Source organism: Oryzias latipes, chromosome 12 (genome assembly GCF_002234675.1).
Source record: "Oryzias latipes chromosome 12, ASM223467v1".
Taxonomy (NCBI): domain Eukaryota; kingdom Metazoa; phylum Chordata; class Actinopteri; order Beloniformes; family Adrianichthyidae; genus Oryzias; species Oryzias latipes.
The window spans coordinates 17,921,728-17,948,478 of record NC_019870.2 but is presented as its reverse complement, the minus strand read 5'-3'; the positions used below and the strand labels follow the sequence as shown (position 1 = coordinate 17,948,478).

Genomic DNA, 26,751 nt, shown 5'->3' with positions numbered 1-26,751 from the left:
CGGACAGACAGATAGATGGTCATGACACAATAAATGAGTGTCAAAAGTACACAGGATTGAAAGTAATGACGGCATCATTAGGAAGGCGGGAAAAAAGAAACTTAAAATACAATTATAAGAAGTGCAGTGATTTTATAATTTGATCCTGCATAGTGCTTTGTAACTTAAACTAAATACAACTTTTGTTTTCGCCTAAAATACAGGGATGTCAATAAAATTGCACTGTCATCCTCATGAAAACATGAATAATTATCTATAATAATTTTAATTTTTTTAAAGAAGGAAAACAAAATCAAATACATTTTGCCAACCATTTGGACCCTTAGAGTCTAACCATGAGCTGTGATAAGTACTTAATTTGGGATTTAGGAACATGCAGGAACGCTCAGACTCATGCTCCGCCAATTTGGAAGGAAACACAAAGTTGTATCGCAGTGCTGTTGTCGTTGATTGACAGCTGTCTGTCAGTTAGTTTTCACTCATTGAACCATAACATCCGTCCCCTTCCACAGGTACACTGGTGCAATTAAGTTCTGCGGGTGTGATGTTGTTTCAGCACCATGGACAGAGATCTCCTCCGTTAACCATCAATCTATTGATCAGTGGGTGTTTTCTTTAAGTCACCCCACCACCCCCGCACCCCCACCCACGTGGTCCAGGTCCTGGGACCATAGCGGAGGGCGTGCCTCCCCTCCCTTCTTCCATCAGTGCCTGCCACAAAACTGCTTGGGCTCGCCGTGTTCATGACACTAGCTCACATATATAAAGCGCGCACAGAAGCGGTCTGAGTCGCTGTGGAAGCCAGACACCCCTCTCCTGCGCGCACACGCCCACTTACACACACGCTTCCCCCCTTTTTTCCATCACTGCGCACGTCCTCCACAGTGATCTGGCTGGATGAGTTACCCGGTGGAGACGATAGGAAGCCCCTTCAGGAGAGTTATGGAAACGAGAACTTCCAGCTACGGTTACGGCCGCCCCAGCGGAACCCCGTCCAGCGGCTTCCGCTCCCAGTCCTGGTCCCGGGGAAGCCCTGGCTCCACTCTGACCGCGTCCTACAAACGGAGCCTGAACGCGCCAGTGTCCCGGGCGTACGGCTCCACGGTGCTTAGTTCCACCGACAGCGTCGACTATGGTCAGAACTCGCTCTCAGGCGACTACAAGAGATCCAACGAGAAAGAACAGCTCCAGGGACTGAATGACCGCTTCGTCGTTTACATCGATAAGGTGCACTACCTGGAGCAGCAGAACAAGCAGATCGAAGATGAGATCCAGGCTCTGCGGGAGCGGCAGGTGTCGCGCTCCAACTTGGATGACCTGTACGGCCAGGAGCTGCAGGAGCTGCGCTCCATGCTGGAGCAGATCCACCACGACAAGGCGCAGATTCAGCTGGACACCGACCACATCGAGGAGGACATCCAGCGGCTCAGGGACCGCTTCGAGGAAGAAGCCCGAATCCGCGAGGAGACCGAGGCCATCATCCGCGTCCTGAAGAAGGACACCACCGACTCGGAGTTGGTCAAGTCCGAGTTAGAGAAGAAAGTTCAGTCGCTGCAGGACGAGATTGCCTTCATCCGCAACAACCACGAGGAGGAGGTGAGCGACCTGATTGCGCAGATTCAGGCGTCTCAGGTGAGCGTGGAGAGGAAAGACCTCCAGAGGGCTGATATCACCGAGGCTCTGCGGGAGATCCGCTGCGAGCTGGAGGGTCACTCCAACCAGAACCTGCAGCAGGTGGAGAACTGGTTCATGTGCCGCTACGCCAAGCTGACTGAGGCTGCGGAGCAGAACAAGGACGCCATCAAGTCCGCCCGGGATGAGATAGCAGACTACCGCCGCCAGCTGCAGTCCAAGACGGTGGAGCTGGAGTCTGTGCGCGGGACCAGAGACTCGCTGGAGAGGCAGCTGAGTGACATCGAGGACCGCCACAATAGCGACCTGGCCAGCCTCCAGGTACGGAGACACCGGGGGCAATCTTTACGCGCAGTATAAAGCTGCAAAAACAGCATCTCCGTAGACTTTATCCTACAGAATAATGATATTTGTGCTTTCATTTATGTATTACGTTTTAGATTCAGTGACACAGCTTTGATTTAACACCACCTCTCCACATGAATGGTGACATATTCCCTGATTTTTAATTTGCGTAAAGACGCATGGAGGCTGCGCTGACATGCCTTTTTTTTAACGCGCTGGGAGGCTGCCAGCATTTAAAAGGAGACACTGCAGTATGCTGCCTCCGTCTCTCTTGCTGAGTCAGAGGCTCGGGTCGATGCCTGTTCAGTCATTGCATCACCTCACTGTTGGTTTTTTTATAGAGAGGGTGGGGGCGCGTAAATCCAGTGTGGAGGCTAAGATATTCAGCATTTCTAAGATGTGGGATTGCGTCAGAATATATTAAAATGCACCCAGGAGACTGGAAACCAAAGTTAACTGCAGAATTTTTCTTTTTTACTTTGACTTTAAAGACTGTTTAGGGTCTTCACAAAATGTCTGCTGTGTGTTTTTTCAGGAAACAATTCACCAACTCGACAATGAGCTCAAGAGTACCAAGTGGGAGATGGCTCGTCATCTTCGGGAGTACCAGGACCTGCTCAATGTCAAGATGGCCTTGGATATTGAGATTGCTGCATACAGGTGTGGTTTCAGAATGTAAAAAAATGTTTAAAGATTTACTTGAAAGTGCACCAAAACGTTTTTCTGTCTTTTTAGGAAACTCCTCGAAGGTGAGGAGACCCACTTTAGCACTTTCCCTTACCGCCAGGCGGTCTCCTCCACGAAAACCGCTAAGGCAAAGTCTGAGGTCTCCAAGCTGAAAGTGCAGCACAAGTTTGTGGAAGAGATCATCGAGGAAACAAGGGTGGAGGACGATAAGGCCGAGTTGGATGAGTCGCTGGCGGAGATCGCACAGGAGATCTCAGCAGAAGACGGAGGAGGGGAGGGGGAGGAGGAAGGAGAGGAGGAAGACAGAAAAGAGGGAGGGGAGGAAGAGGAAGTTGTAGCCAGTAAAGCTGAAGTCAGCGCGAGTGAACCTGCCATGGAAGAGGATGGAGAAGATGAAGGGGATGCAGGTGAGGAGGGGGACAAGGGAGAGGAAGAGAAAGGGGAAGAAGAAGATGAGGAAGACAAGGGAGATGATGCAGAAGGAGGTGATGACGATGGAGAACAGGGAGAAGAAGGGGAGGAGGAAGTTGAGGAGACAGTCCTTTCCTCCAAAGCACCAGAGTCTAAAGCTTCTCCTGGGGAAAAGGAGGGAAGTGGAGGAGAGGAGGAGGAGGAGGCTGGAGTGGATGAGGCAGGAGGTGATAAGGATGAAGATGCAGGCAGTGACAAAGCATCTAAAAGTGAAGATGAGAAAGAGGACAAAGATGATGCAGACAAGGACAAAAAAGAAGATGAGCAGAAAGAAAAAAGTGAAAAAGCAGAAGATAAAGTGGAAAACACTGCAGCAAAGTCAGAAGCTGCAAAGCCTGAGGAGAAAAAGGAAGGATCAAAGCCTGGATCACCTAAATCTGAATCCCCAAAGCCTGGATCACCCAAATCTGACTCCCCAAAGCCAAGTTCCCTTAAAGCTGAATCTCCAAAACCTGGATCTCCCAAATCTGAATCCCCAAAGCCAAGTTCCCCTAAAGCTGAATCTCCAAAACCTACTTCTCCAAAGGCAGAGTCTCCTAAAGAAGGCTCACCCAAGACTGCGTCCCCAAAAGCCGAATCTCCTATAACAGAGACCAGCAAGCCAGAGGCTTCTAAGGAAGAAAAGTCAGAGACCAAGAGTGACTCCAAAGAAGAAAAACCAGTAGAAAAGAAAGATGCTGCCATGAACGGCGACCTTGACAAGAGCAGCCCAGAAGAAAAAGAGAAGAAAGACGAGGAAAAAGACACCGGCGTGATCGCCAACGGCGTGGACGAGAGTCCCGTCAAGGAGGACGGCAGCCAGAAAGTGGTGATCACCAAAACTGTGGAGACAATCACCACCGGGGAGGACGGCTCCAAGCACGTCACCAAGTCGGTCACGGTGACAGAAAGTGTCAAGGAGGTGGAGGAAGAGCTGCAGGAGAAGCTGGTCTCCACCAAGAAGACGGAGAAGCACTCCACCCAGTCCGTCAAGCAGGTGACAGAGGGAGACTGAGAGGCCTCGGGGAAGGAGGGATGGGGGAGGGGGCCCGCAAGAGGAGAGCACATGACAAGCAATCAACCCAGAAATCAAAGAAAATCATACAGCTAGAGCGACTTAATAAAGACGAGCATTCTCGAAAACAAACCTAAATGCTTCAAACATGCATGAGTGAAAGCTTCGCTGCAGACGGAGCAAGTGACTGAGGCATTTTACCCTCCTTTACTTACTTTCTGCTCTTCATGGGGGGAGCTCCATGGTGGGAGGGAGGGAGTCTGCATGCTAGCTCAGAGAAGGGGGGAGTCATTTTCCCTTCCTATCTGTAAAAAGAGGACTTATGTAAACAAATGCACTGTGGTTGGAATGGAAATGAGGGGGTTTTGAGACAATGCCAAAGGGGGGCCGACATGCATTCTACTGAAAAGCCTTACTTGACGATTGAAAATATAATCTGAGCCAAAATAAATCAACGCGAACTATGAATACATATGATAAAGACAGAAACACGGAACACGCAACCTGAAGCAGCCTGAACCTGAAGGCATCAAAGCTTATCAAAGCTCACAGTACTCCACCTCGCCTTAAACACGCTTTTTCCCCTTCTGTTTACCTGAGTGAAACAAACCAACAACAACGAAAATCTCTTACTGTAAACGCATAGAAACATGCATTCTTGCATAGGATTGACATCAGTTTAATGATTAATACACAAGGTGCTACTGTTTGCAGTCCCATGACTTTTCCCATTGTGAAGAATTTCCCAGCAGCATTTGCTCAATAAAGAAAGCTATGAAATGATTGTTTCTTGTTGTTTTTGCTAATCTCACGTTTAGATAATCTTTACCAAAAACATCCATATAACCTATTAGCAGCTTACACTATCATATATTATAACATTAATACCAGTAAAACTGCTGGCTTTTATTTAAGTAGGAAAACAGGTCAGATAAGTAACTTGCCATGTATTGTTTTGGATGTTTTTGCACCAAATGGCAGGTTGAGCCCAAAACATTGATTGTATGTGAAATTTGGATGGGATCAGGAAGTATCTGCTGACTCCAAAAAGCTCAAATCCCACAGACTTCTATTAAGAAATAAACAGCTGGTACTCAATCATTATAGTTGTCAGAAAAATAATTATTGCCCTTTTTTTCATGTTTTTCATAATCTAATTTTTCATATTTTTCTGTAGTTCCAGTTTTTCAAGTGACTTGACTCACATATGAACTGAAGTGCCTTCCCATTACTTAGAGCTCAATATGGTGTTGGTCCATCTTTTGCTTCTGTTACAGCTTTAACTCTTCTGGGAAGGCTGTCCATAAGGTTGAGGAGTGTGTTTATAGGAATTTCTGACCATTCTTCCAAAAGTGCATTGGTGAGGTCACACACTGATGTTGGTGGAGAAGGCCTGGCTCTCATTCTCCACTCTAATTCATCCCAAAGGTGTTCTATCGGGTTCAGGTCAGGACTCTGTGCAGGCCAGTCAAGTTCATCCACACCAGACTCTTTCATCCATGTCTTTATGGACCTTGCTTTGTGAACTCTGCACAGTTATGTTGGAAGATGAAGGGGCCTGCTCCAAACTGTTCCATCAAGGTTGGGAGCAGGGAATTGTCCAAAATGTTTTGGTATCCTGAAGTATTCAGAGTTCTTTTCACTGGAACTCAGGGGCCAACCCCAAATCCTGAAAAACAACCCCACACCATAACTCCACCTCCACCAAATCTTCCATTCAGCACAATGCAGTCAGAAATGCACCGTTCTCCTGTCAACCTCCAAACCCAGACTCATCCAATAGATTACCAGATGGAAAAGTGTGATTCATCAATCCGGAGGATGCGTCTCCACTGCTCTAGAGTCCAGTGGCGGTGTGCTTTACACCTCTGCATCCAACACTTTGTGTTGCACTTGGTGATGTGTGGCTTGAATGCAGCTGCTCGGTCATGGAAACCCATTCCATGAAGCTCTCTGTGTTCTGTACTTGGACTAATCTGAAGGTCACATGAAGTTTGGAGCTCTGTAGGAATTGTCTGTGCAGAAAGTTGGTGACCTCTTTGCTTCATTTTTGGTTGCATCACTAATGTCAGGTAGGGGATAATGAGGGGTTGTAAGCTAGCAGGAGAGCATGTCAACAAAGATTTCATGGAATATCAGGGTTACTTCCACACCACAACTCAGTTGAATTTCTAATAACTTCTGCCGCTTTGCAGGACATATGTCCTAGAAAATGACACAGGTTTTAGTTTAATTTTTTGGCTAAATACAGCTTAATTATTAAAGTACCACTGGGAAAGCTTTTAAAGTAGATCAAAATATAGTCGGTGTGGGACTTTAAATTACTTCCCTGAGGTGAAATTTAAACAAAAAAAAAAAAAAGTATAATCCTTTGTCATTAGTACAGAGCATATCCAGAATGACATCATAGGTATGTCCAGAATTAAAATATTCTTTGAAAGCAGCAGCACTGTTTGGGTCTGCATTAACATTCATGTTTTTGTGTTTAAGGTGCCAAATAACTTTGTTAAAATGACGGACAAACATCATAATCTGATCAGTGATGTTTCTTCTTAACTTCCTTTATTTTAACAATGTCATGACACTGCAGGTGGGTGGAACTCAGATGCTGTAACCCAGAACGAAGACAGGTGAGTTTTCAGGTAAGAAGTGTTTAATTATTTCTCCTGAGGTGAGATTGATCTAGGCTGGAAGCGGTCCGGACTTGAACATGACTTGTGGCGTGGCTGGATAAGGTTAGCGAGAGCCGTGAGGTCTTCAGGTTGCTTGAGTGGCTAAGTGGAAGGTCCACGCTGACTTCACTCGAGGTAGGTTGGCGATCCTGGGACAAGGAGCATAAAGTTAGAGCGAGACCGAAGCAAAGGTCATAGCAACAGAGCATAACTTAGACCAGCGATAGTCACCATAAGGGGCAACAAACTGGCGTTGAACTGTGGCGTTGGGTCTCCTTTTAAGAGGCAGAGAAGATGATGTGAGTGGAGTCAGCTGGTGGTAATCAGGATGAGAAGAGCAGGCAGAGCTGGAGGGGGAGGAGTCTGAGAGGCACCATGACAAACAAGTCATTTTGATTTCTGAAAATTACTTTTTTTCCCAAACATTTCCTATTTCTTTTTTTTTTTTTCCTTTTTCATCTTTTTTTGGGAACATTTTTGCTTTGATTTCTAATGCTTTTTTAATTTTTGTGATCTTTCGTGATCTTTATAATGTTTTTTGGATGTGATTTGAACTTCAGAGCCATCGTAGTTAATCTTTTAACTGCCATAATGTAGCAGCGACACATGTAACATAGGTTTTGACATTCTGTATATCTTCCATCCTTCACATGATTCCCATGAATCAGCTGACACAAAGAAAAGCGGCTTTTCTTTTTGGTTGTGCACCGATATGCAACACTTTACTAATGTAGAGCGCTGTGGCACAAAGCCGCTTTTCCCCACAGCAGTACCCGGTGATGGACGTTGATTATGTAAACACTTCACCACCATGCGGTGCTGCTTATCAGTGCTTTTCTCTGCTTCAGAACCTGCTGGAATTACAGTTGAAAAGTTACGGTTGTTGAAAGATTATAAACATTGGTGCTATAGCTCTGATGTTAAAGAATTTTAACAGAGTTTTCTTTCCCGCTCCAACTGCCGCTGGGATCGGGTTGGAGTGCAAAGGGTGCTAGCCCACTGACCCAAACTGAATGACTCAAATGAACATTCTCTTAAACAAAAACACTAATTGATCTTCTAATCTGTTTCAACTCTTTCAGGGTCACGGGGCTGCTGGAGCCTATCCCAGCCACTAGCGGGCAAAGACAGGGGACATCTTGGACAGCGCCACAATCACACACCCATGCACAACTAAGGACAATTTAGAGTAACCAATTAAACTATGAAGCATGTCTTTGAACGGTGGGAGGAAGCTGGAGAAAACCCACGCATGCACTGGGAGAACATGCAAACTACACACTGGGTCCCCCAGCCAGGGGGCCCGGGGGCCTTCTTGTTGTGAGGCAAGAGCACTAACCACTGCTCCACCATTCAGCCCAATAAACTAAAAAAATTAAAAATAAACATCATTCTCATTTAAGTCTCATTTAAGTTGTGTTACACCTGCATAGGTGTTATACATCTGTTATACAGGAATGAAACTTTCTGAGTTGTGGAGATTATGTCTGTTTTCTTTCCACACAGAAGGGTTTGGCACCCTGGTGCGACCATGGATTTTTTATTTTTTAGGTGCACCACTGAAAACTCCAGTCGCACTCTAGAGTCCTGTTTAGGAACAAGAACATTTCACAACTGGATTTGTTGCACAGGTGGCATCCAATGGCAGTCCCATGCTGGAATTCACTGAGCTGGTGAAAAAAGCCCATTCTTTTACAAATGTTATTTAAAAACAGTCTGCATACCTGAGTGCTTAATTTTATCCACCTGTGGCCAGGCCAAGTGATTAGAACACCTGATTCTGATCACTTGGGTGGGAGAGCCAATACTTTTGGTAATATAGTGTAGTTAGCAGCAACTACAGAAATCTTAGTTAGAAAACAAGCAAAATGGTAGATCTTTATGACTCTCCCCCTTTTTCTGACTAGTAAAAAGGATAAGCGTTTAAACTTTTTTCCCTGAATGTCTCTATTTTGAAAATAAAAACTATTTTGAGAAAATCTCTGATTAATAGAGTTTGTCCCTGGAGATTTTCCCAGAAGTTTCTGCGAAAAACGAGTTTGCATTGATTCTCACCAGATTGGCTAATATAGACCACAATGCATTGACTTTGAACCTAGCAGAACATGGTGGATTCTTAAATAGTCTTGGTAAAATTGGTATTACTTACGTTTTTTTCTTTACTTCAGGAAATCTGTGGCGTTACATTTGTCGTTTAAAAAAAAAAAGGGCTGCACGGTGGCACAGTGGTTAGTTAGCGCATGTTCTCCCCGTGCATGTGTGAGTTTTCTCTGGGGACTCTGACTTACTCCCACTGTCCAAAAACATGCTTCATAGGTTAATTGGTTACTCTAAATTGTCCATAAGTGTGAATGTGAGTTTGCATGGCTGTGTTGTGGCTCTACGACAGACTGGCGACCTGTCCAGGGTGTCCCCTGCCTTCGCCCACAAGTGGCTGGGATAGGCTCCAGCAGCCCCGTGACCCCGAAAGGGACAAAAGGGGTTTAGAAGATGAATGGAAAAAAAAAAAAAGAGTTAGCATGGTGTCTGAATGCTTTTCAAATCCAGGGTACTAATAGTCTAGCACTATATTGTGTTGTAGTCTTTAGGGAGTAGGAGGTGAATTCAGACATATTCAAAGTATTAGAAAAACTGACAATTGAGACAATTCTCCTTTTATAAGATATTCAGCTTTAAATTTTCAACCATTGTTGAAATGTAGCAAACCATTGCTGTCACCCAAACACATTTAATTAAAATTTTTAATCAAAAGACTCAGAAATAGTGACATGATTTTAAATTCATTTATTTGAGCACTCAGAACTCACACACACTCTTTTATTCAGCAATTAAAGACATTAGTCACCAGGAAATGTGCAATGGGACCCTTTTGGATTGATCTGGTTATCGGCAAGCAGTTAACCTGGATTTGTTGCTGTAATTGGTTATTGGACTGCCTCGCTGAGCACCGTGTTAACAAGCAGACTTGACAGCGCCGATTATCAAGCTGTGGTTTTTGCCAGGCTGGACCGAACTTTGCTAAAGTCACTTTTGGTCTTTTGTGCTTTTCTTTTCAGCAGGCTCTGTTTTGGCTGGTTTTTCTTCGTCCTTTCCTTTGGGTTTGTCACCTTTGTCCTCCCCTTTCGGGGTTGGCTCCTTAACGCTTTGGTCGCTGACTTTTTCTTCCTTCGCGCCATCTCTTTTGTCATCTTTCTCATCGCTTTTTTTAGCTTCCTCCTTCTCTTGCTTTACTGCACCTTCTGCATCAGCTTTCTCTGTTTCTCCTTTTTCTTCAGCATCTTCTGTTTTCCCCTCCTCCTTTTCTGATTCTCCTTTTTCTTCAGCATCCTGTGTTTTCACCTCCACCTTTTCTGATTCTCCTTTTTCTTCGGCATCTTCTGTTTTCACCTCTTCATCTTTTTCTCCTTCATCTTCAGCTTCCTCTGATTTGACTTCCACCTCCTCTTTTTCATCTCCCCCTTCTTTTCCTTCAGCCACCTCTGCCTCCTCCTCCTCTTCACCACCTTTACAAAATGTCAAACTTCTTTTATTGTCTGTCAGCGAATTTATTTTTTAGATTAGAAAAATAATCTTACCTGTCTCATCTTTAGCTTCTCCTTCTACCCTCTCTTCCTCTTCTTTCTCCTTATCTTCCTCCTCTTTCTCCTCGTCTTCCTCCTCCTTGACCTCTTCCTCCTCTTCCTCTTCTTCAGGTGGGCTGGCCTCTGCTTGCAGGGCATGGCTGGCAGAGATGATTCCCTCAGTGGTGCTGGAGCTGAGGAGACGTGAGGTCATCAGGTAGGAGGTTCCAGAGCTCAGGCTGGACAAGAGGGGCCGACCGAAGGAGGGAGCTGCGAAGCCGTGGCCGTACAGGGATGGACCCCCGACGGCCATTCCCACGTTGAAGCGGGACTCTTCGCCTTCCAGAAGCTTCCTGCAAACAAAGAACAAACAGATGTTAAAAGCTTAGCTTAAATTTGGATCACTTCCTGCAGAATTCAACAAACACGATAACAAAGTAAATAAACGGAAAAATATTTCTTCCACATTAATCGTTTTTCAGCTTTGTCTGCTTGACTTGTCACCTGTATGCAGCAATCTCAATGTCCAGAGCCATTTTGACATTCAGAAGGTCCTGGTACTCCTTCAGGTAGCGAGCCATTTCCTGTTTGGTGCCTCTCAGTTCTCCTTCCAGCTCTGCAATGGTGTTCTTAACACACATCCATCGTTAGTCAAAGGATAGATGAGTTTTCAATCCATGCATCAACGGTACATTTACAGACCTGCATAGCAGCAATCTCAGCACTCTGCCTCTCTTCTATCTCGTGCAGCTGCTTCTCCAGGGACTCGTTGAGGCCTCTGCATGCGTCGATCTCCAGGATGCGGGTCTGCAGCTGGCGCCGGTACTCTCCTGCTTTATCTTTGGAGCTCCTCATGGCGTTGCTGTGCTGGGCGACGGTTTCCGTCAGGGAGCCGATCTTCCCTTTGAACCACTCCTCTGCTGCCTGCGTGTTCCTCGCTGCCAGCCTCTCGTACTGGGACCGGATATCTCTGAGAGCCCCAGAGAGGTCTGGAGCGGCGGCTTCAGACTCCACAGCCACCTGGACACCTAGCTGGACCTGAGCCTGCAGTTCGGCCACCTCCCCTTCGTGGATCCTCTTCAAGAAGGCGAGCTCCTCCAGGAGGATGTCAACGCTCTTCTCCTGCTCAGCTTTAGCCAAAGCAGCTTGGTCGGCGTCACGACGGGCCTCCATCAGCCTCCCTTCTGCCTCTTCCCGAGCCAACATCTCCTCCTCATACTGACCCTGCATCACCCTCAGGGTCTGCTCCAGCTTCTCCCTCTGGCTCAGCACAGCCTGGTGCTCTATCCTGGCTTCCTCCACAGCTGCCCTCAGGGACCTGGCCTCCTGCTCATAGAGCGCTCTGAGGCGGGACGGCTCTGCGTGCCTCTGCCTCAGCAGCAGCAGCTCTGCCTGCAAAGCCCGATTCTGCTGCTCCAGCTCCCGCACTCTCTCGATGAACCCCGCAAAGCGGTCGTTGAGGTCCTGCAGCTGGCTACGCTCTTGTGTGCGTACAGCCCGAAACTCTGAGCTGATGTGGGCCGCCTGGCTGAGCTCCAGCTCCAGGGAAGACACTGGTGAGGAGGGGTAGGAGGAGAACAGCACCCGGCTGGGAGAGGAGTACTGCAGACGGGACGAGGCTAGAGGGGTCGCATAAGAAGAGTAGTTGGCGTGGGTCCTCCCTCTGGTCGGCGCCACACGAGGGGGAGGCTCATACCAGCGTTTGTACAACGAGGAGGAGTAGTAGGGGTCATATCCGAGGCTACTCATGGCTGACTTCTGGAGGTGTGGGACAGGCTCAGGCTGAAGCTAGACTGCCTGCTGCTGCTGCTGCAGCCTGTGCTTTTATAGCAGGGCAGGAGGGTCTGACGCAGGCGCATTCTCCAAACTCTGACAATGCAGCTTCTCGAGGCTTACACCGCAATGATGCAAAACTAGAAAGGAGGCATGAGGAGATGTACAGGAGGTCTAATAAAAGAAATAATCAACTTTGAGGCAGAAAAACAGGAAAAAAAATCAACTTTATTTGCCAATAAATAAGCAAAGACAGTAAAATACTACTAAAAACTTATTATTGAGTAGAATTTGAGTCTATTTTATATAACAATGCTGCAAACAAATGCAGGTTGTCATGGAATAATATCCAAAGGACAAAAAGAAAACTCACTGAGCTAATTTTAGTGCAGGGTGGAGGAGGAGGAGGAGGAGGAAGAGGAGGAAGAGGGTGTTCTCATCTAACAGTGGTGACTTAGCACATCATCTCCTGGTGGAGAACAGAATTACAGCTGCAGTCATGACCTCAGTGATCCTTAAAACGACACTGTAAATACAGAATCTTAAGAAAGTTAAACACACTTGTTTTAAGAAAACTATTTTTATTTTTGGCAACAACCAAAAAGTCTTTTAAAATCAAAATATTAAAGAGAATATGTCTTAGTGACTAGAATTTCTTTCTTAAAATAAGAATTCTTGGTGAGACTATTTTTCTTAACCCCACTGGCAGATTTATTGCTTATTTAACCCCTGTGCTTTCTTAGATGACCCCACCCTTGCATTGACGTGTTCTCCCTACCATGACAAAGGTGGATAAAGGTGGAAAGATTTCATTTAATCCATGGACACCAGTGAGGTTCTCAAATGATTGAAGAATAAAGGTTCAGTGCACTGTCTAGTGGGTCTAGATGACCCAACTCCCAATGTTAAAGTGCCTAGGATAGCACAAGGGTTAAAGACATTATTTTTCTAATTTTGAGAATTGTTTTCTTATTAGGGGGCCTGTTGTTGCAGTTTGCATCAAGCAATAGAAACGCGTGTGGATTTCAGTTGTTTATGTGTTTCCTGTAAAATGATGAGAGAAAGGATGCACTGTTATTGCAATTTACCATCAACAATTTGGATTAACGAATGAAGAGTATATCCTGTTTCTGGTCAAACTTTTGTCTCCAGTTTCATGATGATAACTCCTGATCTGCAGCATAAACATCCCTGCAGTTCATCCAGCTGCTGACAGGCGTTTTCTTTTATTCGACTCCTACTGTATATGAATCTCTGCAGGCTTGCAGTGTCTCAAGGCTTGCTTTTCCACACACATTAATAGTAAAGCAGCTTTGCTGTTGCGGTGTGCAGCAAGGCTCGTGCACACTTGTGCTACTTTGTGTGATTTGCAGTCTGCGTTTAGGCTTTTTGTGTGCTGCCGAACCTTTGCAGCAGGGGCCTGCAATGCTCACGGGCAGCGCCGTACCCCAAACAGAAGTGAGGCGGGTGGTGAGAGGTGGAAAATCCTCAACGATGCAGAGCGGTGTGAACTGTGCTGCAGGCTGAGTCATCGGAACCGCCGTGATCACACAAACTCCCCTGTGTACACTTTTTCCCCTTTAACAGCAGTCTAACAATCTGCACAAGGGTCATTTTTGGCAGACAAATGCTTACAGAGCTTTATGTTGGATTATGTTTCCAATAAGCCTGTTAGTGCGTTTATGGGACTAAGAGGGATAAAAAAAAAAAACTCTAAAACAAAGGATTCAAAATTGGCAGCACCTCTAAGTAACCTTTTAAAAAGTTTGTATTTCATTCAAAATCCATTCGATGACACTTAAGATGCGCAAAGTGCACAACAAAAAAACCCTGGAGCTTTCAAACTTGGCACAGCTTATCTGAGTAAATTACATCTTCAGGACAGATGAGGCATTCTGGAGGACACTACTTGTTGAGCTTCAATCTCATTGGATGATGTCCAAGAAAATCTCTCGTCTTTTGTCCTTTGGCACAAAGTATGATTAAATTGACTAAAGATGCAGGAAAATAAATCTAATTTATAGTGGAAGCATTATTGAGATCAAAGCACACTAGCAGGATCTTAAAATCGTCACCTTGACAAAGAGTGTAACCTTAAAGTGAAGCGGGGGGGTGTAAGTATGATGATACGTAAACGCAAAAGGAGCAATAATATTCATGGAACTCAATTATCAGCAAACTGAGGATTAAATCTGCCAAAATGTATTGAAAAATATTTAAGCATAGCTTAGTTTTCAAGATGTTATTTTAGTTAAGAATCTTATTACATTACTTATTGTCATGATAAAAACACGAGACGGACCCAGATGCTGAAACCCGGAAGGAGGAGACAGGCAAGTGGTTGGTAAGTAGAAAGTTTATTTTCTTTGCTGGTCCAAGCAGTGTTGTGGGTAAGCGTGGCTTGAGCTCTTGGTAAAGGGGCGTGGCTGGAGATCTTGAGGAGCACGGAAGCTGAGGCTCTTGAAGGTGGGAAGCGTCAGCATGAGTAGAATGAAGCTGCTGCTCGAGGTGGTGTCAGACTCAGGTGACACTCGTGGCATGAGGTAAACCTGAGGCACAGAAGACAAGGCAAGGTTAGCGAGGTACGAGGCAAGGGGAGCCAGACGTAGCGCTTAGGGAGACTAGGCACCATCAGGGTTAACAAACTGGCGAAGAATGCTGGAGCTGGGTCTCCTTATGTAGAGCAGGTAGCTGATGAGATGAGTAGTCACAGCTGGTGAGTCTGGAGCAGAGCAGAGCAGAGCTGGGAGGGGGAGGAGTCTGACAGAGGCACCATGACACTTATAACACTTTAGAATTTAATAAATCTATTATTTTTATATTAATATAATTTAAGAACCTAATATTTCACCCTATACCTAAAAGATTTAAATATTGTTTGAAACTTTATTTAAAAAAAGAAAGTCAGATTACACTGCTAATTTGACTCTCCATTTTTGCTTGTAAAATTAGCTGGTTTTTCAAATTAATATTTTTTGCAGTATATTTTAGTCTTAAAAAAAGAAATAAAAATAACATGTGATTTTTAAAAACATCACAGCAAAACATTATTTCCAGTCTGGCGTGTATAACAAAAAAGAGCTTACACAATTTAATTTCCTCAGCTCACAAGAGAAAAATAAATAAATAATACTAAAATTAAATAATGAAAAAATAATGATGTAAGGAAAGGTGGCATAAATTAGTAGTGCAAGGTCTTAATGGAAATGTTTGGAAAGAAATTTTTTTTGAAGTCTTATACAAGGATTCAAAAAGTTTAAAATGATTTTGTCAATATGCCAGTACTTGATTTGATCTCCAGAGTTAGACATGTCACCAGCTCTTTAGGGCATACTGTTAAAACCAGAAGTTACACCACCGTCAGACATGAAATAAAAGTAAACTTTTCCTTTTTTAGGTCAATTGTAATCAACAAAATTATTTCTATTTTCTAGATGTCAGAATAATGAGACTACAGGTTTTTTTAGACAAGTTTTTCTTCCTTTTATCAAAGTCAAAATTCATATAATTAGTATTTAGTACTATAGTATTTGGTAGTATTTGGTACTATTGCCTTTAAACTGCAGCACTTGGGTCAAACGACTTGGAAATCCTTCCACAAGCTTCTCACAAGATTTTGACCCATTCCTCCTGACAGAGCTGGTGTAACTGAGCCAAATTTGTAGTTTGCCTTGCCTGTACACGCCTATTCAGCTCTGACTATAAATGTTCAATAGGATTTAGATCCAGGCTTTGTGATAGCCACTCCAAAACATTGACTTTGTTATCCTTAAGCCACTTTGTAACCAGTTTGGCAGTATGCCTTGGGTCCATTTGTCCATTTGTGCCTAAAATTCAACTTCATGGCTGATGTCTTCAAACGTTGCATCAATATTTACACACATTGTTACTTCCTCCTGATACCATCAACTTTGTGAAATGCACTAAATAGTGAAGTGTTCAGAGGCCTGCCAGCTTCCCCATTTTTCCTCCAAACATAAGATCATTTCTCCAAAAATTAAAGTCTTTATCCGTGTTTGCATTAGCAACCTTTAATCTGGCTTTTCTATATTTCTTTAGGAGTAAAGGCTTCTTCCTGGCAGAGTAGCCTGTAAGCCCGTGTCTGTACCTTACAGTACTGTACCAGTTTCACTGTTGATAATGACGCATTCTCACCACCTTCAGCCATCATCTGCACAATATCTTTTGTCTTCGTCCTTGGGTTGTTCTGGACATATCGGACCGAAGTATGTTCATCTCTGGGACACAGAACCCAAATCCTTTCTGAGCAATACGATGACTGGACGTTCACCTGATGTTAATACTTGCATACAGTCTGGAAATGGCACCCATGGAAGAACCAGACTTGTGCAAATTGTCTGCCTTATGTCTTGACTGATTTCTTTTGAATGTCCCATGATGTCTTACAAACAAGCAAGTGTGTTTCAAATGTGCTGTAATATATATCCATCCACAGGTGTGTTTCTAATAAACTCAAATGCTGTCAATAACGTATTAGAAGCTTCCAAAAGATTACCTCACCATATGGGGTTTCCCAAATTGTTTGAAGGCATAGTGATCTAACCGCATGTAAACTTTTTACTTTGATAAAAGTAATAAAAACTTGTCTAAAAAAAACTAGTCTCATTATTCTGACATATAGCAAATAGAAATAATTTAGTTAATTGTAATTGACCTAAAACAGGAAAAGTTTACATTTTACTTTTTAAAAAATGTGTTTTATGTGCTGTATGTAAACTTCTGGTTTCAACAAGCTTTTCCACAACAATGCAACAAATTCTTCTGTTATACAACACTAACACATAAAGTCTATATTAAAACTTTAAATCGAGTTTGAGTTTACTTGAAATTTAATCAAAAACGTTCTGCATTAAATTTAAAATTCGTTCTTTTCTCCTCTGGAAAACTGTACTTTGCAGCCCAGTTTCAGTCAGGTGGTACTAAAAAGAATATTCATCATTTTAACTTAAAGCTTTAAATGTAATTAATATTTTATTGAGTTTTTGCCAAAGTTTTAATTAAAGAGCTGCACTTTGATCTTTTCTATTTAACAAAACTAAAACTAGACATCAGTCTTAATTTAACGCCTATTGATGCAAATATGCATCAAACTACTTCTGCTGCTTTAATTTAGCCACTAATTGAAAGCAGTGACAGAAGTGACATTTTTTTTTATGATGACATCTTTTTTTGAAAATATACAGTACATTAAAAGGAAAATAGGACACGATAAAACATACTTCAAATATCTGTAGAGTGAGTGAAACTAAGTATAAGTTTTATAAATGTTCACTCCGATGCCCTAGACCAGGAGTCTGAGACCTTTAACACTAAAAAAGCCATTTGGCCCAGTTTCTGTCTAAATCAAACTCAGCAAGAACCCACCCCACCGTTTAGAAAAACAAACTTTATTTATGCTTTTATGGCTATTCTACCTATTCTCTTTTTTTTTTTTTTTTTACTTTTATATGCACAATAATTTAATTATAACACTGTAATATTGTTCCTTCAATAAATTTAATTTAATTTTTCTTTTGACAGCAGCATGTACAAGATCCTTTCAAAATAAAACACAGTACATCCTCTGTCAAAACAGGGAGTTTTCTATTATTATGTCTATGATGCGCTTTTGTCCTCTTTCTCCTTTTACTATTAAAAAGAAAACACTAGCGCAGAATCCCAATTTTTTTTTTTTATACTGTAAATCCAACTCTTTAATTTTAGAATTCTTGAGTTTATTCCAACAAAAAACACCACTAACCTAACAAACTAAAGCACATTAACCAAAACTACAAAGTTATTTTTAAAAATTTGAATGATTTCTTTTGTTTTTTCAAAGCCGAAGAGCCACAATAGAAATGGAAATAACTTAAGGCGTCAAGGGATTGAAAGCAATGTGCAAAGATGTATGTTTGTAAAAAAAATAAAAGTAAAATTTGACTTGGGTGTGTAACACTAGAGCAACATCTAGAGGTAAGAATATTTAATTACACTTTGTAGTTTAAATCATGGTTTTTGAGATCTGGTCAATCTTTAAATAAGCTATAAAGGGAGTTTATCCTGTCAAACTTTGTTTTAGGAATATGTTCATGTGTGTAAATTTAAAAAAGTAAGAATTTACTCCAATCAGGTGTTGCAACTAAGTGAGAACGTGAAAGCTCCTTTGTTGCACTGATTATATTTAATATTTTATCAAATATACTCTATATGAGCTTCCTCAGCAACGATGTGGCTCCTCATTTCACTCAGAAGTGCCTCTTTACACTTTTGTTTCAGAGATCTCAGTTTAAAAGTCATGTGCTATTTTGGTGGATCCCTGACCTTTGCCCTTCCAGCCTGTCCCACCGTCCCAACAGAGGTTTGAGTGGATTGGTCTGCATCTTATGCCCATCAGAGAGTGAGAGGCTCTCACAGGAGGAAAGTAAAGAGGCCTGTCTGCTATAAAAAGAGTGTGGTATGCCGGCCAGAGCTGTGGATCGTGTGGGATCGAGCCGCTAAGAAGGCCTGAGGGGTGTGTGTCTGGTAAAACTCAGGAGGAGCCATCTTCATCATGACCGCTGTCCATCGTCTGGTGATCGTCCGTCATGGAGAAAGTGCGTGGAACCAGGAGAACCGCTTCTGTGGCTGGTTTGATGCCGACCTGAGTGAGAAGGGAATGGAGGAGGCCAAGCGAGGAGCCCAAGCCATCAAAGAGGCTGGCTTCAAGTTCGACGTGTGCTACACGTCTGTGCTGAAGCGAGCCATCAAGACCCTGTGGACCATCATGGAGGGCACGGACCAGATGTGGCTGCCTGTGATTCGCACGTGGCGCCTGAATGAACGCCACTACGGAGGCCTCACCGGACTCAACAAGGCAGAGACGGCCGAGAAGCACGGGGAGGAGCAGGTGAAGATCTGGCGTCGCTCCTTCGACATCCCACCTCCACCTATGGACAAGGACCACTCTTATCACAAGATCATCAGTGAGGTGAGACAACACATTTAGAAACTATCAGTTATTATAAATGCAGCAGAGGAATGTCATAGTGCAGGTTTCACACCTACTTTTATCTGTTTCCAGTCTCGGCGCTACAAGGACCTGAAGCCTGGGGAGTTGCCCACTTGTGAGTCACTGAAAGACACAATTGCCCGCGCCCTGCCTTTCTGGAACGATGTCATTGCCCCCCAAATCAAAGCTGGGAAAAACGTCATCATCGCCGCTCATGGCAACAGCCTTCGTGGCATCGTCAAGCACTTAGAGGGTGAGTTTCAGGGCTTTTTTATCTTTTAAGTCACAAAAAACGTTAGAAGTGAGCTTCGTTTGCAGACAAAGACAAAAAAAAACCTCTACTTGTCTCCACACTCAGCGATGTGGATTACAGTAGATATAAATAGCATGAAGGACTCAGAGAGGAGGAGCATGAATGTGGCTCCTGTTACGGTCATGACCTTTATGCAGAAAGGTTGAGCTTTTTGAGAATGGTCAGACCTGAAGGGAGAGGGGGGGGGGGTCATTTCACAGTTAATGTCAGGCAGGATCAGTATGGTAGGTCTGGATAGGACTTAAAGACACTCTCCAATGGAAATGATGTTTTTAACATGTTTTTGTTGATGGAGAACACATAAGCCTAAAATTGTATTTCTGAGTATTTCTTTGTTCAAATTGTTGTGAATCAGAGGCAGACGGAAAAATGTCCATTTGAGAAAGCTGGTAGTTGTGACTCTACAAGTGGGCGGGGCACAAGCTCACTGCTCCGCCCCATTCCGATGTATCCACCCGTGGATGACTAGATCCACGTACAACTTTGTTATCCTTGTCCAAGGCACCGATAATGTTAGGTCGGGGGCCGTAAGCTAGCGGGAGAGCATGGGAACAGATTGATGATGGGAAGTGGAAGCAGGGTTACTCCCCAACTCTAATTTCTTATGAACTTCTGCCGCTCTGCTGAAACTATGTCCTAGAAAACGACACAGATTTTTGGATTTTGGTTAAAAATGGCACAATTATAGTTACAAGATTATGCTAGGAACACTTGAAAACAGACAAAACACGAAACAAAAATCAGTGTAGGACTTTAAAAGTTGACAGCTTTGAGCTTCAGTGAGTTAAACCGTTTCTGTCAACCTTTGTCAGGTATGTCTGATGCAGCCATCATGGAGCTGAATCTCCCCACTGGAATCCCGATCGTGTATGAGCTGGACGCCGACCTGAAGCCGGTGAAGCCCATGTCTTTCCTGGGCGATGAGGAAACTGTGAAGAAGGCTATGGAGGCTGTGGCTGCCCAGGGAAAGGCCAAGAAGTAAGCTTCCCCTGAAGCTCCAGAAGGCAAAAAAAAAAAAAAAAAAATCCAAAAAAGGGACTTTTCCGCTGTCTTTCGACTTGTTTTTCTTTTATCTGTTAAAGTAAATTTTCATTCCAACTTTGGGAAATGTTTTAGTTTGCCTGGTTGACACAAAATAAAAGCCTGGTCAATCCACGCAGACACTAACCCCCTCTAATGTTTTGATTAAACTCTATCACCCCTCTGGCAAACCCAAATAAAAAAAGTGATTTGTTTTTATCTAGATCCGTTTCTATCTTTTCTCGTATCAGCTTATAAGAGTTGCCTTCATTTTTTTTTGCTTTCAATTTTGTCTTGTACTACAATACCTTCTGTTCTTATTTAGAAATCAGTGGTTTCAGCATAAAGGTGCTGTGAAATATTATCTTGGAGGCAGACATGGGGGTGGGGTAGAGAACTGCAGTCTGGGAGATAAAGTCAAGGAGTTCACATGGCACTGTTCCCATGATGCAGACCATTTCTTCACTCTGCCCAGACTGCATTGGAAAGGCCTAAAACACCAGCATTTGAGTCTGAAAACATTAATATTTCTTACAAACTTAGATTACCACCACCCTTCAGATGTGGCATGTTAACTTTTAAGTTATGTTGGTTTTTATTCTGCTGGATAAAGCCTTTGAAGATGGGATTCAAATAACTAGCAACACCAAGCAGCAGTCCTGGACTGTGTGCCCCCGCCACATACTCATAAACCCAAAGAATTTTGCACGCACCTACATGATGAAAGTGAATTTTGGACAATATTGATGATGCACACAATCCCATTTTTGAGACGTTTTAGTTCATATTTTTCATTGTTTTGTTTTTTTACAGAAGATAAAACTGCAAAATTATTTGAGTCTTGGTTTAACAGTTTTATTAAATATTGTTAAATTACAGACTATAAACACATAAAACAATAACTTTAAAAAGAAGATGTTACACTGTAGCATTGATGGTCCCATATTCTGCATTATAGTGCCATCTACTGGATGGCAGAATAAATAACAAGTGGACTGAATAAATATATGTTTCTCAAGCGTCTAACCAGGTCTGATCCTGACTCGGTTCGTCAGGCACAGATTTCCTGAAAGGTTTGTTCCAATATCTTCCGTATCTAATAAAACAGATCATTTAAAAAGTTTGGATCTATTACAAAGCTAAACACTTCGATACTGGAGAGCAGTTCAGACAAATGTCACTGAGGAGTTTTGGTGTTTTAGAAGCACAGGCTTCAGTCCTGATTAGAACCTTCAAGCTCACTGGTCCAGTTGTGGTTCAGGTCAGAAGGGTTTGGTTCTGGTCTGGTTTTGGTACTGCTTCTTTTTCTGAAAGGCCTGAAAAAGCTCGGGAGCGAAACCACCTGGAGGCGGTTTTTCTTGTACGTAATGGCTTTATCCATCTCTGCCTTTGATTCGACCACGTATTCCGCTGCACTTGTGACGTTCCTTTCTATGTTGTTAATCAGCTCCCCCTGGTGGAAACAATCAGAATTGACACAGGCTGGCCTGCTGCTGCGCCTGTGTGTCCACACATGCCACCACTTACCTGACTCTCCAACAGCATTGCTGTGTCAGCAAATATCTCACGAAGCTCTCCGATGCTGGACTCTAAGGACAGGATGTCCTGGTGACGTCTTTCGATCTGATTCAGAGCTCGACCCGACACACGAGTCTCAGAGTTCACCTGAGCAACGATAAGACATTTTTATTTCAAAAGAGAACAAGAAGAACAATTTAGATAAGACACAAACTCCCACTAACATCAGCTATGAAAATGGCCAAATTGTGACAATGCAGCATTTCTTCCAACTCCTCATTTGAAGTCGCCTTGTCCACTAAATAACAACAAAAAAAAGTCATTTTCAACAGATGAAGAATAAATGAATGCAGTACTAGAAAGACGTTTTAACTCCCACATGTTCAGGCTGCTCACCGATCTCCAGCTGCCTCTGAATCTGAGCCTTGCATTTGTCTCTGAAGCAGATTTGGGCTCGGTGGTGTCGCCTCATCACTTCATCAAAGCAGCGGGTCAGATGAGAGTGCTGTTGAACGGGGAGTCAGCACAATTCAAAATCAAATTATTGAGCTATTGCTCAAAACAGAACACCCCCCCCCCCAACCCAAAGGCCAGTAACAATCTGTGGAACGGTTGGTTTACAAAAAAAAAAACAAAAAAAACAACACAACCTAAATGTTTTAAAGATTTATTTATAATCTGGTTGTGGAGGAAGTATTATTTTTAAAAACTGGATTCTTTCCACCACATCCGACTCCGTGACGAATGTCAAGTCGCTCGGTGACACATTGAAAATCCATCCGCTACTATGAAACCTGAAGCTGGCAAAGTTAATAGAAACCAAACACTTTTTAAAGGTTTCTTTTTTGAAGAAAAGAGCCAATGAGGAAACAGAAGAAGCTTCAACTTCTAAATAAAAGATGGATTTCAGCTGCAGCTAACAAACAAAAAGCAGGAGTCTTTGCTCCAAACATGGATTTACCATAATAATAGCAACAATGTTACAAAGATGCTGCTAAGAAAGTTGCTCAACTGGTGGATTCACATTTATTATTATATTTAGAAAATATCAGTTTTAGTTACTGTTTTATTTATTTTTTGTATTCATCTGTTGTATCTTGAAGGTCAGATGAGGCTGAAGTTGGCGTCTGGTTTTTAGTTTCCACTTAGACAGTTATGGGTCAAGGGAAAATCTGTTTCGCATTTTACTACACAAACTCTAGTAAACAATTAAAGTTAAAAGCAGCTGCAGATATTTGACAGAGAATCAAGATAAACTTCACACTCAAAAGTTGTGGGAAACTGGAAGCAAAAGAAAATTAAATAAAGAGAAGTCAGAAACCAACTTCAGCCTCATACAGACCGATCGTGGCCTGAAAAAGGTTGAGGCCTAACTTGAAGAAAGGAAAAAAAAAATCAATTTCAACATCAATCCTAACGTGAATGTCAGCGTGATAGAAACTGGGAGTCTAAGCAAACAAACAAAACAGGAAGTAAAAAGTGAATTTCCAGACCTGGTTCTCATAGATTCGATGGATCACTGAGACACCAGTTTTCTCTTTCAACCAGCTTTTCTGCATTGCTGTAGGAAAAAAAAAAAGTCCATGTCAAATATTTCTACAGCCCCAGTAATCATTTGTAGCTTTCTAAATGGTTGGTCGACAACAATAATACACTTGTTTAATGTTGAAAAAGTCACATTAAAATATAACAGAACTGAGGTCTGTTTTCCGATCAAAGTATAAAAATATAGAAACTGGTGCAGTTCTGATGTGACCTGGTGGTTTATTCTATCACTGATCAGAAAACACGTCAGGTTTAATTTTACATGAAAACAGCATCCATACATACCTGACAGCAGAATGTGGAAGTCTCCACTTCCTCTTTTTCTCCCATTTGCCAGTCAAATAAGGAGTTAAGGCCACTACTGTGTACTTTTACTCCTTTGTAATCAGATTAGTTCCAAATGGAAGCTAAAAATCCGGTATGCCCGTACCGTTTACTCAGACGAGGGACTATAACTTCACTTACATTTTAACTTTGTTCGGACCAAGCCGGCATTCTGTGTGATCTCATTGTTAAGCAGCTCCAGCTCTTCTTTGAGTTCTAGAAATGCCAAAAAAATAAATAAAAAAAGATTTCATTATTTAAAAATAAACTAGCCTTTAAGGCAGTCTGTAGCTGCTCATGACATACATCTAATGTGTGTCAACCATTCAATATTTTTAGGAAACATGACGCTGTGTTTTGGATTACAACACAAAGAGAGAGAGAGAGAGATGGCTGATTTTCGGAATCCCTTCAGGGATCGGCAGAGCGAATCAGCTTTATTCATTTGTGTGTAAACAATTATATTAAGTAAACTAAAAAAAATTTCTGACAAAGCCAATCATATCTATAAAAGCAGTGGTGGCTGTTTATGCTGTTAGGCTTTTTTAAATTCCATTTCATTGTTGTGGACCTTCAACCAGATCAGCCACTCTGTGATGCCAACAGTCAAAACATTATCTAATGAGCTCTAAATGTCAACAATCCAACATTTACTCTGGTCTTGGTTTGTAGAGGACAGGATGGCGCCGTGAACTGCTTCCATTTCCTCCACGTGGCTGGACATTTTCTCAATAAGCCTCTTCACATCCCCCACCTACAAAAAAAACAACCCACAAACACCATAAAGCTGTGTAAACAAGAAGAGCAGTAGACACAGAGTTTGTATTCAGAGGTTTGTCTAGAGGACAGTAAGGGCAAAGTTATCCCTAAAAAACTGACTTTAATCTGTAGCAGTAGTTCCAGTACGCATACCCCTATAGGGTGCATGACAGGATTCCGGAAAAAAACTGTCAAAGTAGAAACAGTGTTCTGTAAACTACTGGAGGAAAGAAAGCTGGACACATTCATAAACCCTCATGTGGGACAGACGTATTAGCATCTACACACGTGGCGCATCGACTGAGACTTGAAGACACGAGGGTGTGGTTACGCTACTACAGTCGCTCCACCTGCTGCTTGTGTACAGGATCCACTGAGAGGCTCTTATTGCAAAGGGAAAACCTGCAGCCTGAAACATGTCTGTGACATCACGGCTAAAGTCTTAGTCACATGCACCCATAAAGGTGCTGTGAAGGCCGTAGAGGGATGCACACAGGTGCAGCCGCATCTTTTGGCTTGTGCGGCCACCTTAAAAGATGTCATGAAATTTAAATGTCTGATTTTCCAGCGTGGGGTAAATGTATGGTGAAGCATTTGTAAGGATAATGTGAGTTACACACACTTACGATGCTTTTGTACCATGTCTTTACGCTGCACTCTAGCCATCAGTAAGGGGCACATACTGAATGTACTGACCATGTGCAAATCCTTCATCAACAGGATGTGCAGTGTTGGGGGAACTGATAACAAAGTAACAAACTACTTTAATTTAATCACTATTGTCAGTAACTGAGTAACGTGACAAATTACAGTTTTAGTTTTGGTAAAACATTATAATTACTGGACTGCAGAAACCCTTGTTATATCATAACTTAGGTTGTGTAGACTGTCAATTTCTCTTGGATAAATGGAAAGAAACAGAGGTTAATTAAAAAAGAAAAATAGAATAACTAGAGCAGAAACGCAATTGAAGATAGAGATCAATCAAAAATACACACATGCCCTCATTGCTGCAGTCATGTCACCCTAAATCAAAGTGCAATGGCTCAAAAATGAGAACTGTTTTTTTTTTTTAAATCTGACATAAATGAATAGTTCATCATTTAAAGCAATAAATAAAGAAGAATATTGAAGATTTATTACAGTACTTAGACAAATCTGACTGCATCTCCACACTAGCTGCTACTGAAACATGAAGAATATCCGTTACAAGTCATGACCATTTATTACGCCAGTAGCCAAACACAGATAGGGTGACACTTTACGACGTAAACAGCAGTTTATGGCAGTCTTCTCAGGCGCTGCCTTACCTTAAACCTAGCGGGCGAATAAAGGTGACGCGGGAAAATAAGGAAGCAGACAGGTGTGGTTTAACGGCCACTTTCAAAGCCAACACACGAGGTTTTAGTAACTTTAGTAGGTCGCAAAGGTTTGTGGGTATCGTAAACTGTACCGTTTTGAAGCAGTCCTCCATGATCTTGTCCGTGCTCTCTCCCCCCCGCGAGTCGCATCCGTCTTTTATCGACTGCTGCGGAGTTTCCTCCCTCCACCTGCTTTCCAAATGTAACCCGGTCATAAACAGCAAATGTTCTACAATAAAACAAAGCGCGCGCCCACAAACATCTTATTTTTTAAGAAAACACTATTTAAAACCCTTAGTTGTGAGGCCGAAGAGGAGCGAGGTCCACCACCCTGGAACTAAAAGAGAAATATTCAAAATAGCAGCTCGGTATGAAAACAACAACTCACCTGCCCTGCGTCCTGTTGTGAGGTGATGTCACTGACTGAGCACACCTGTGTGAGAATAGGCGCGGGCACGCATGCGCCGCCCCGTGCAGCTGGTAAACAAACACCAGGCGCAAGTACAAGAAACGGACAAGTCTAAGGCTTCCAGAGGTTAAAAATAAATAAAAAAGTTTTAAACTTTGTTTTAAAAAAGCTGGGGTCATATTATTTGCCGACAAAAAAAACGACGTTTTCTGGTATTTCAAAGGTAAATAGATGATATTACTTTGGGAAGATGCCACCCTACCACGCCTCTACCTTTGAATGGTCCTACCAATGAGTTATATCGCTAGAGGAGACACCCCCGCTTTAAAGCCTTTTTTTTTTTTTTTTTTTTTTTTTTTGCTTTAGAAGCCTGGCCGACG

At 42.7% G+C, this 26,751-nt stretch overlaps 4 protein-coding genes and 1 long non-coding RNA gene across 8 annotated transcripts; 2 read left to right on the top strand and 3 right to left on the bottom strand.

Moving 5' to 3' along the window:
• The first annotated feature begins 701 nt into the window (after positions 1-701).
• On the top strand, positions 702-4,913 carry nefm (neurofilament medium). The gene is made up of 3 exons (XM_004074985.3): positions 702-1,953; positions 2,513-2,637; positions 2,713-4,913. The coding sequence occupies exons 1-3, from the start codon at positions 898-900 to the stop codon at positions 4,127-4,129; spliced, it is 2,598 nt and encodes an 865-aa protein (XP_004075033.1). The 5' UTR covers positions 702-897; the 3' UTR covers positions 4,130-4,913.
• A 4,657-nt stretch (positions 4,914-9,570) lies between these two features.
• On the bottom strand, positions 9,571-12,174 carry LOC101156421 (neurofilament light polypeptide). Its single transcript, XM_004074984.3, has 4 exons — positions 11,064-12,174; positions 10,866-10,990; positions 10,377-10,714; positions 9,571-10,304 (listed from the first exon to the last, which is right to left on the bottom strand). The coding sequence occupies exons 1-4, from the start codon at positions 12,108-12,110 to the stop codon at positions 9,826-9,828; spliced, it is 1,989 nt and encodes a 662-aa protein (XP_004075032.1). The 5' UTR covers positions 12,111-12,174; the 3' UTR covers positions 9,571-9,825.
• A 2,300-nt stretch (positions 12,175-14,474) lies between these two features.
• On the bottom strand, positions 14,475-18,511 carry LOC110016089. The gene is made up of 2 exons (XR_002291364.2): positions 14,764-18,511; positions 14,475-14,683 (listed from the first exon to the last, which is right to left on the bottom strand). It is a non-coding gene; the product is annotated as an uncharacterized LOC110016089 (long non-coding RNA).
• A 65-nt stretch (positions 18,512-18,576) lies between these two features.
• Positions 18,577-20,674, top strand: LOC101164987 (phosphoglycerate mutase 2). The gene is made up of 3 exons (XM_020707789.2): positions 18,577-19,101; positions 19,195-19,375; positions 20,248-20,674. The coding sequence occupies exons 1-3, from the start codon at positions 18,685-18,687 to the stop codon at positions 20,415-20,417; spliced, it is 768 nt and encodes a 255-aa protein (XP_020563448.1). The 5' UTR covers positions 18,577-18,684; the 3' UTR covers positions 20,418-20,674.
• Positions 20,675-20,725: 51 nt separating this feature from the next.
• On the bottom strand, positions 20,726-26,670 carry LOC101164734 (syntaxin-2). Of its 4 annotated transcripts, none has more exons than XM_023960740.1 (9): positions 26,351-26,670; positions 26,055-26,154; positions 24,497-24,596; positions 23,984-24,058; positions 23,467-23,534; positions 22,370-22,478; positions 22,198-22,271; positions 21,983-22,120; positions 20,726-21,908 (listed from the first exon to the last, which is right to left on the bottom strand). In XM_023960740.1, exons 1-9 carry the CDS (start codon positions 26,548-26,550, stop codon positions 21,669-21,671), a joined length of 1,104 nt encoding a protein of 367 aa, XP_023816508.1. In that variant the 5' UTR covers positions 26,551-26,670; the 3' UTR covers positions 20,726-21,668. The 4 variants fall into 4 exon arrangements, with proteins under 4 accessions (XP_023816508.1, XP_023816509.1, XP_004074905.1 ...); XM_023960741.1 differs by having other exon boundaries at positions 26,055-26,151; XM_004074857.4 differs by lacking the exon at positions 26,351-26,670 and having other exon boundaries at positions 26,055-26,297.
• Positions 26,671-26,751: the final 81 nt, after the last annotated feature.

Coding starts and splice junctions, on each gene's coding strand:
- nefm (XM_004074985.3), top strand. CDS start 898: ATGAGTTACCCGGTGGAGACGATAGGAAGCCCCTTCAGGAGAGTTATG. Junction 1,954..2,512: donor GCGACCTGGCCAGCCTCCAG/GTACGGAGACAC, acceptor GTGTTTTTTCAG/GAAACAATTCACCAACTCGA. Junction 2,638..2,712: donor ATTGAGATTGCTGCATACAG/GTGTGGTTTCAG, acceptor CTGTCTTTTTAG/GAAACTCCTCGAAGGTGAGG.
- LOC101156421 (XM_004074984.3), bottom strand. CDS start 12,110: ATGAGTAGCCTCGGATATGACCCCTACTACTCCTCCTCGTTGTACAAA. Junction 10,715..10,865: donor ATTGAGATTGCTGCATACAG/GTGACAAGTCAA, acceptor CTTTGTTTGCAG/GAAGCTTCTGGAAGGCGAAG. Junction 10,305..10,376: donor AGAAGCTAAAGATGAGACAG/GTAAGATTATTT, acceptor CATTTTGTAAAG/GTGGTGAAGAGGAGGAGGAG.
- LOC101164987 (XM_020707789.2), top strand. CDS start 18,685: ATGACCGCTGTCCATCGTCTGGTGATCGTCCGTCATGGAGAAAGTGCG. Junction 19,102..19,194: donor ATCACAAGATCATCAGTGAG/GTGAGACAACAC, acceptor ATCTGTTTCCAG/TCTCGGCGCTACAAGGACCT. Junction 19,376..20,247: donor CATCGTCAAGCACTTAGAGG/GTGAGTTTCAGG, acceptor AACCTTTGTCAG/GTATGTCTGATGCAGCCATC.
- LOC101164734 (XM_023960740.1), bottom strand. CDS start 26,550: ATGACCCCAGCTTTTTTAAAACAAAGTTTAAAACTTTTTTATTTATTT. Junction 22,272..22,369: donor TCAGAGGCAGCTGGAGATCG/GTGAGCAGCCTG, acceptor GTTGTTATTTAG/TGGACAAGGCGACTTCAAAT. Junction 21,909..21,982: donor CAATGCTGTTGGAGAGTCAG/GTAAGTGGTGGC, acceptor TGTTTCCACCAG/GGGGAGCTGATTAACAACAT.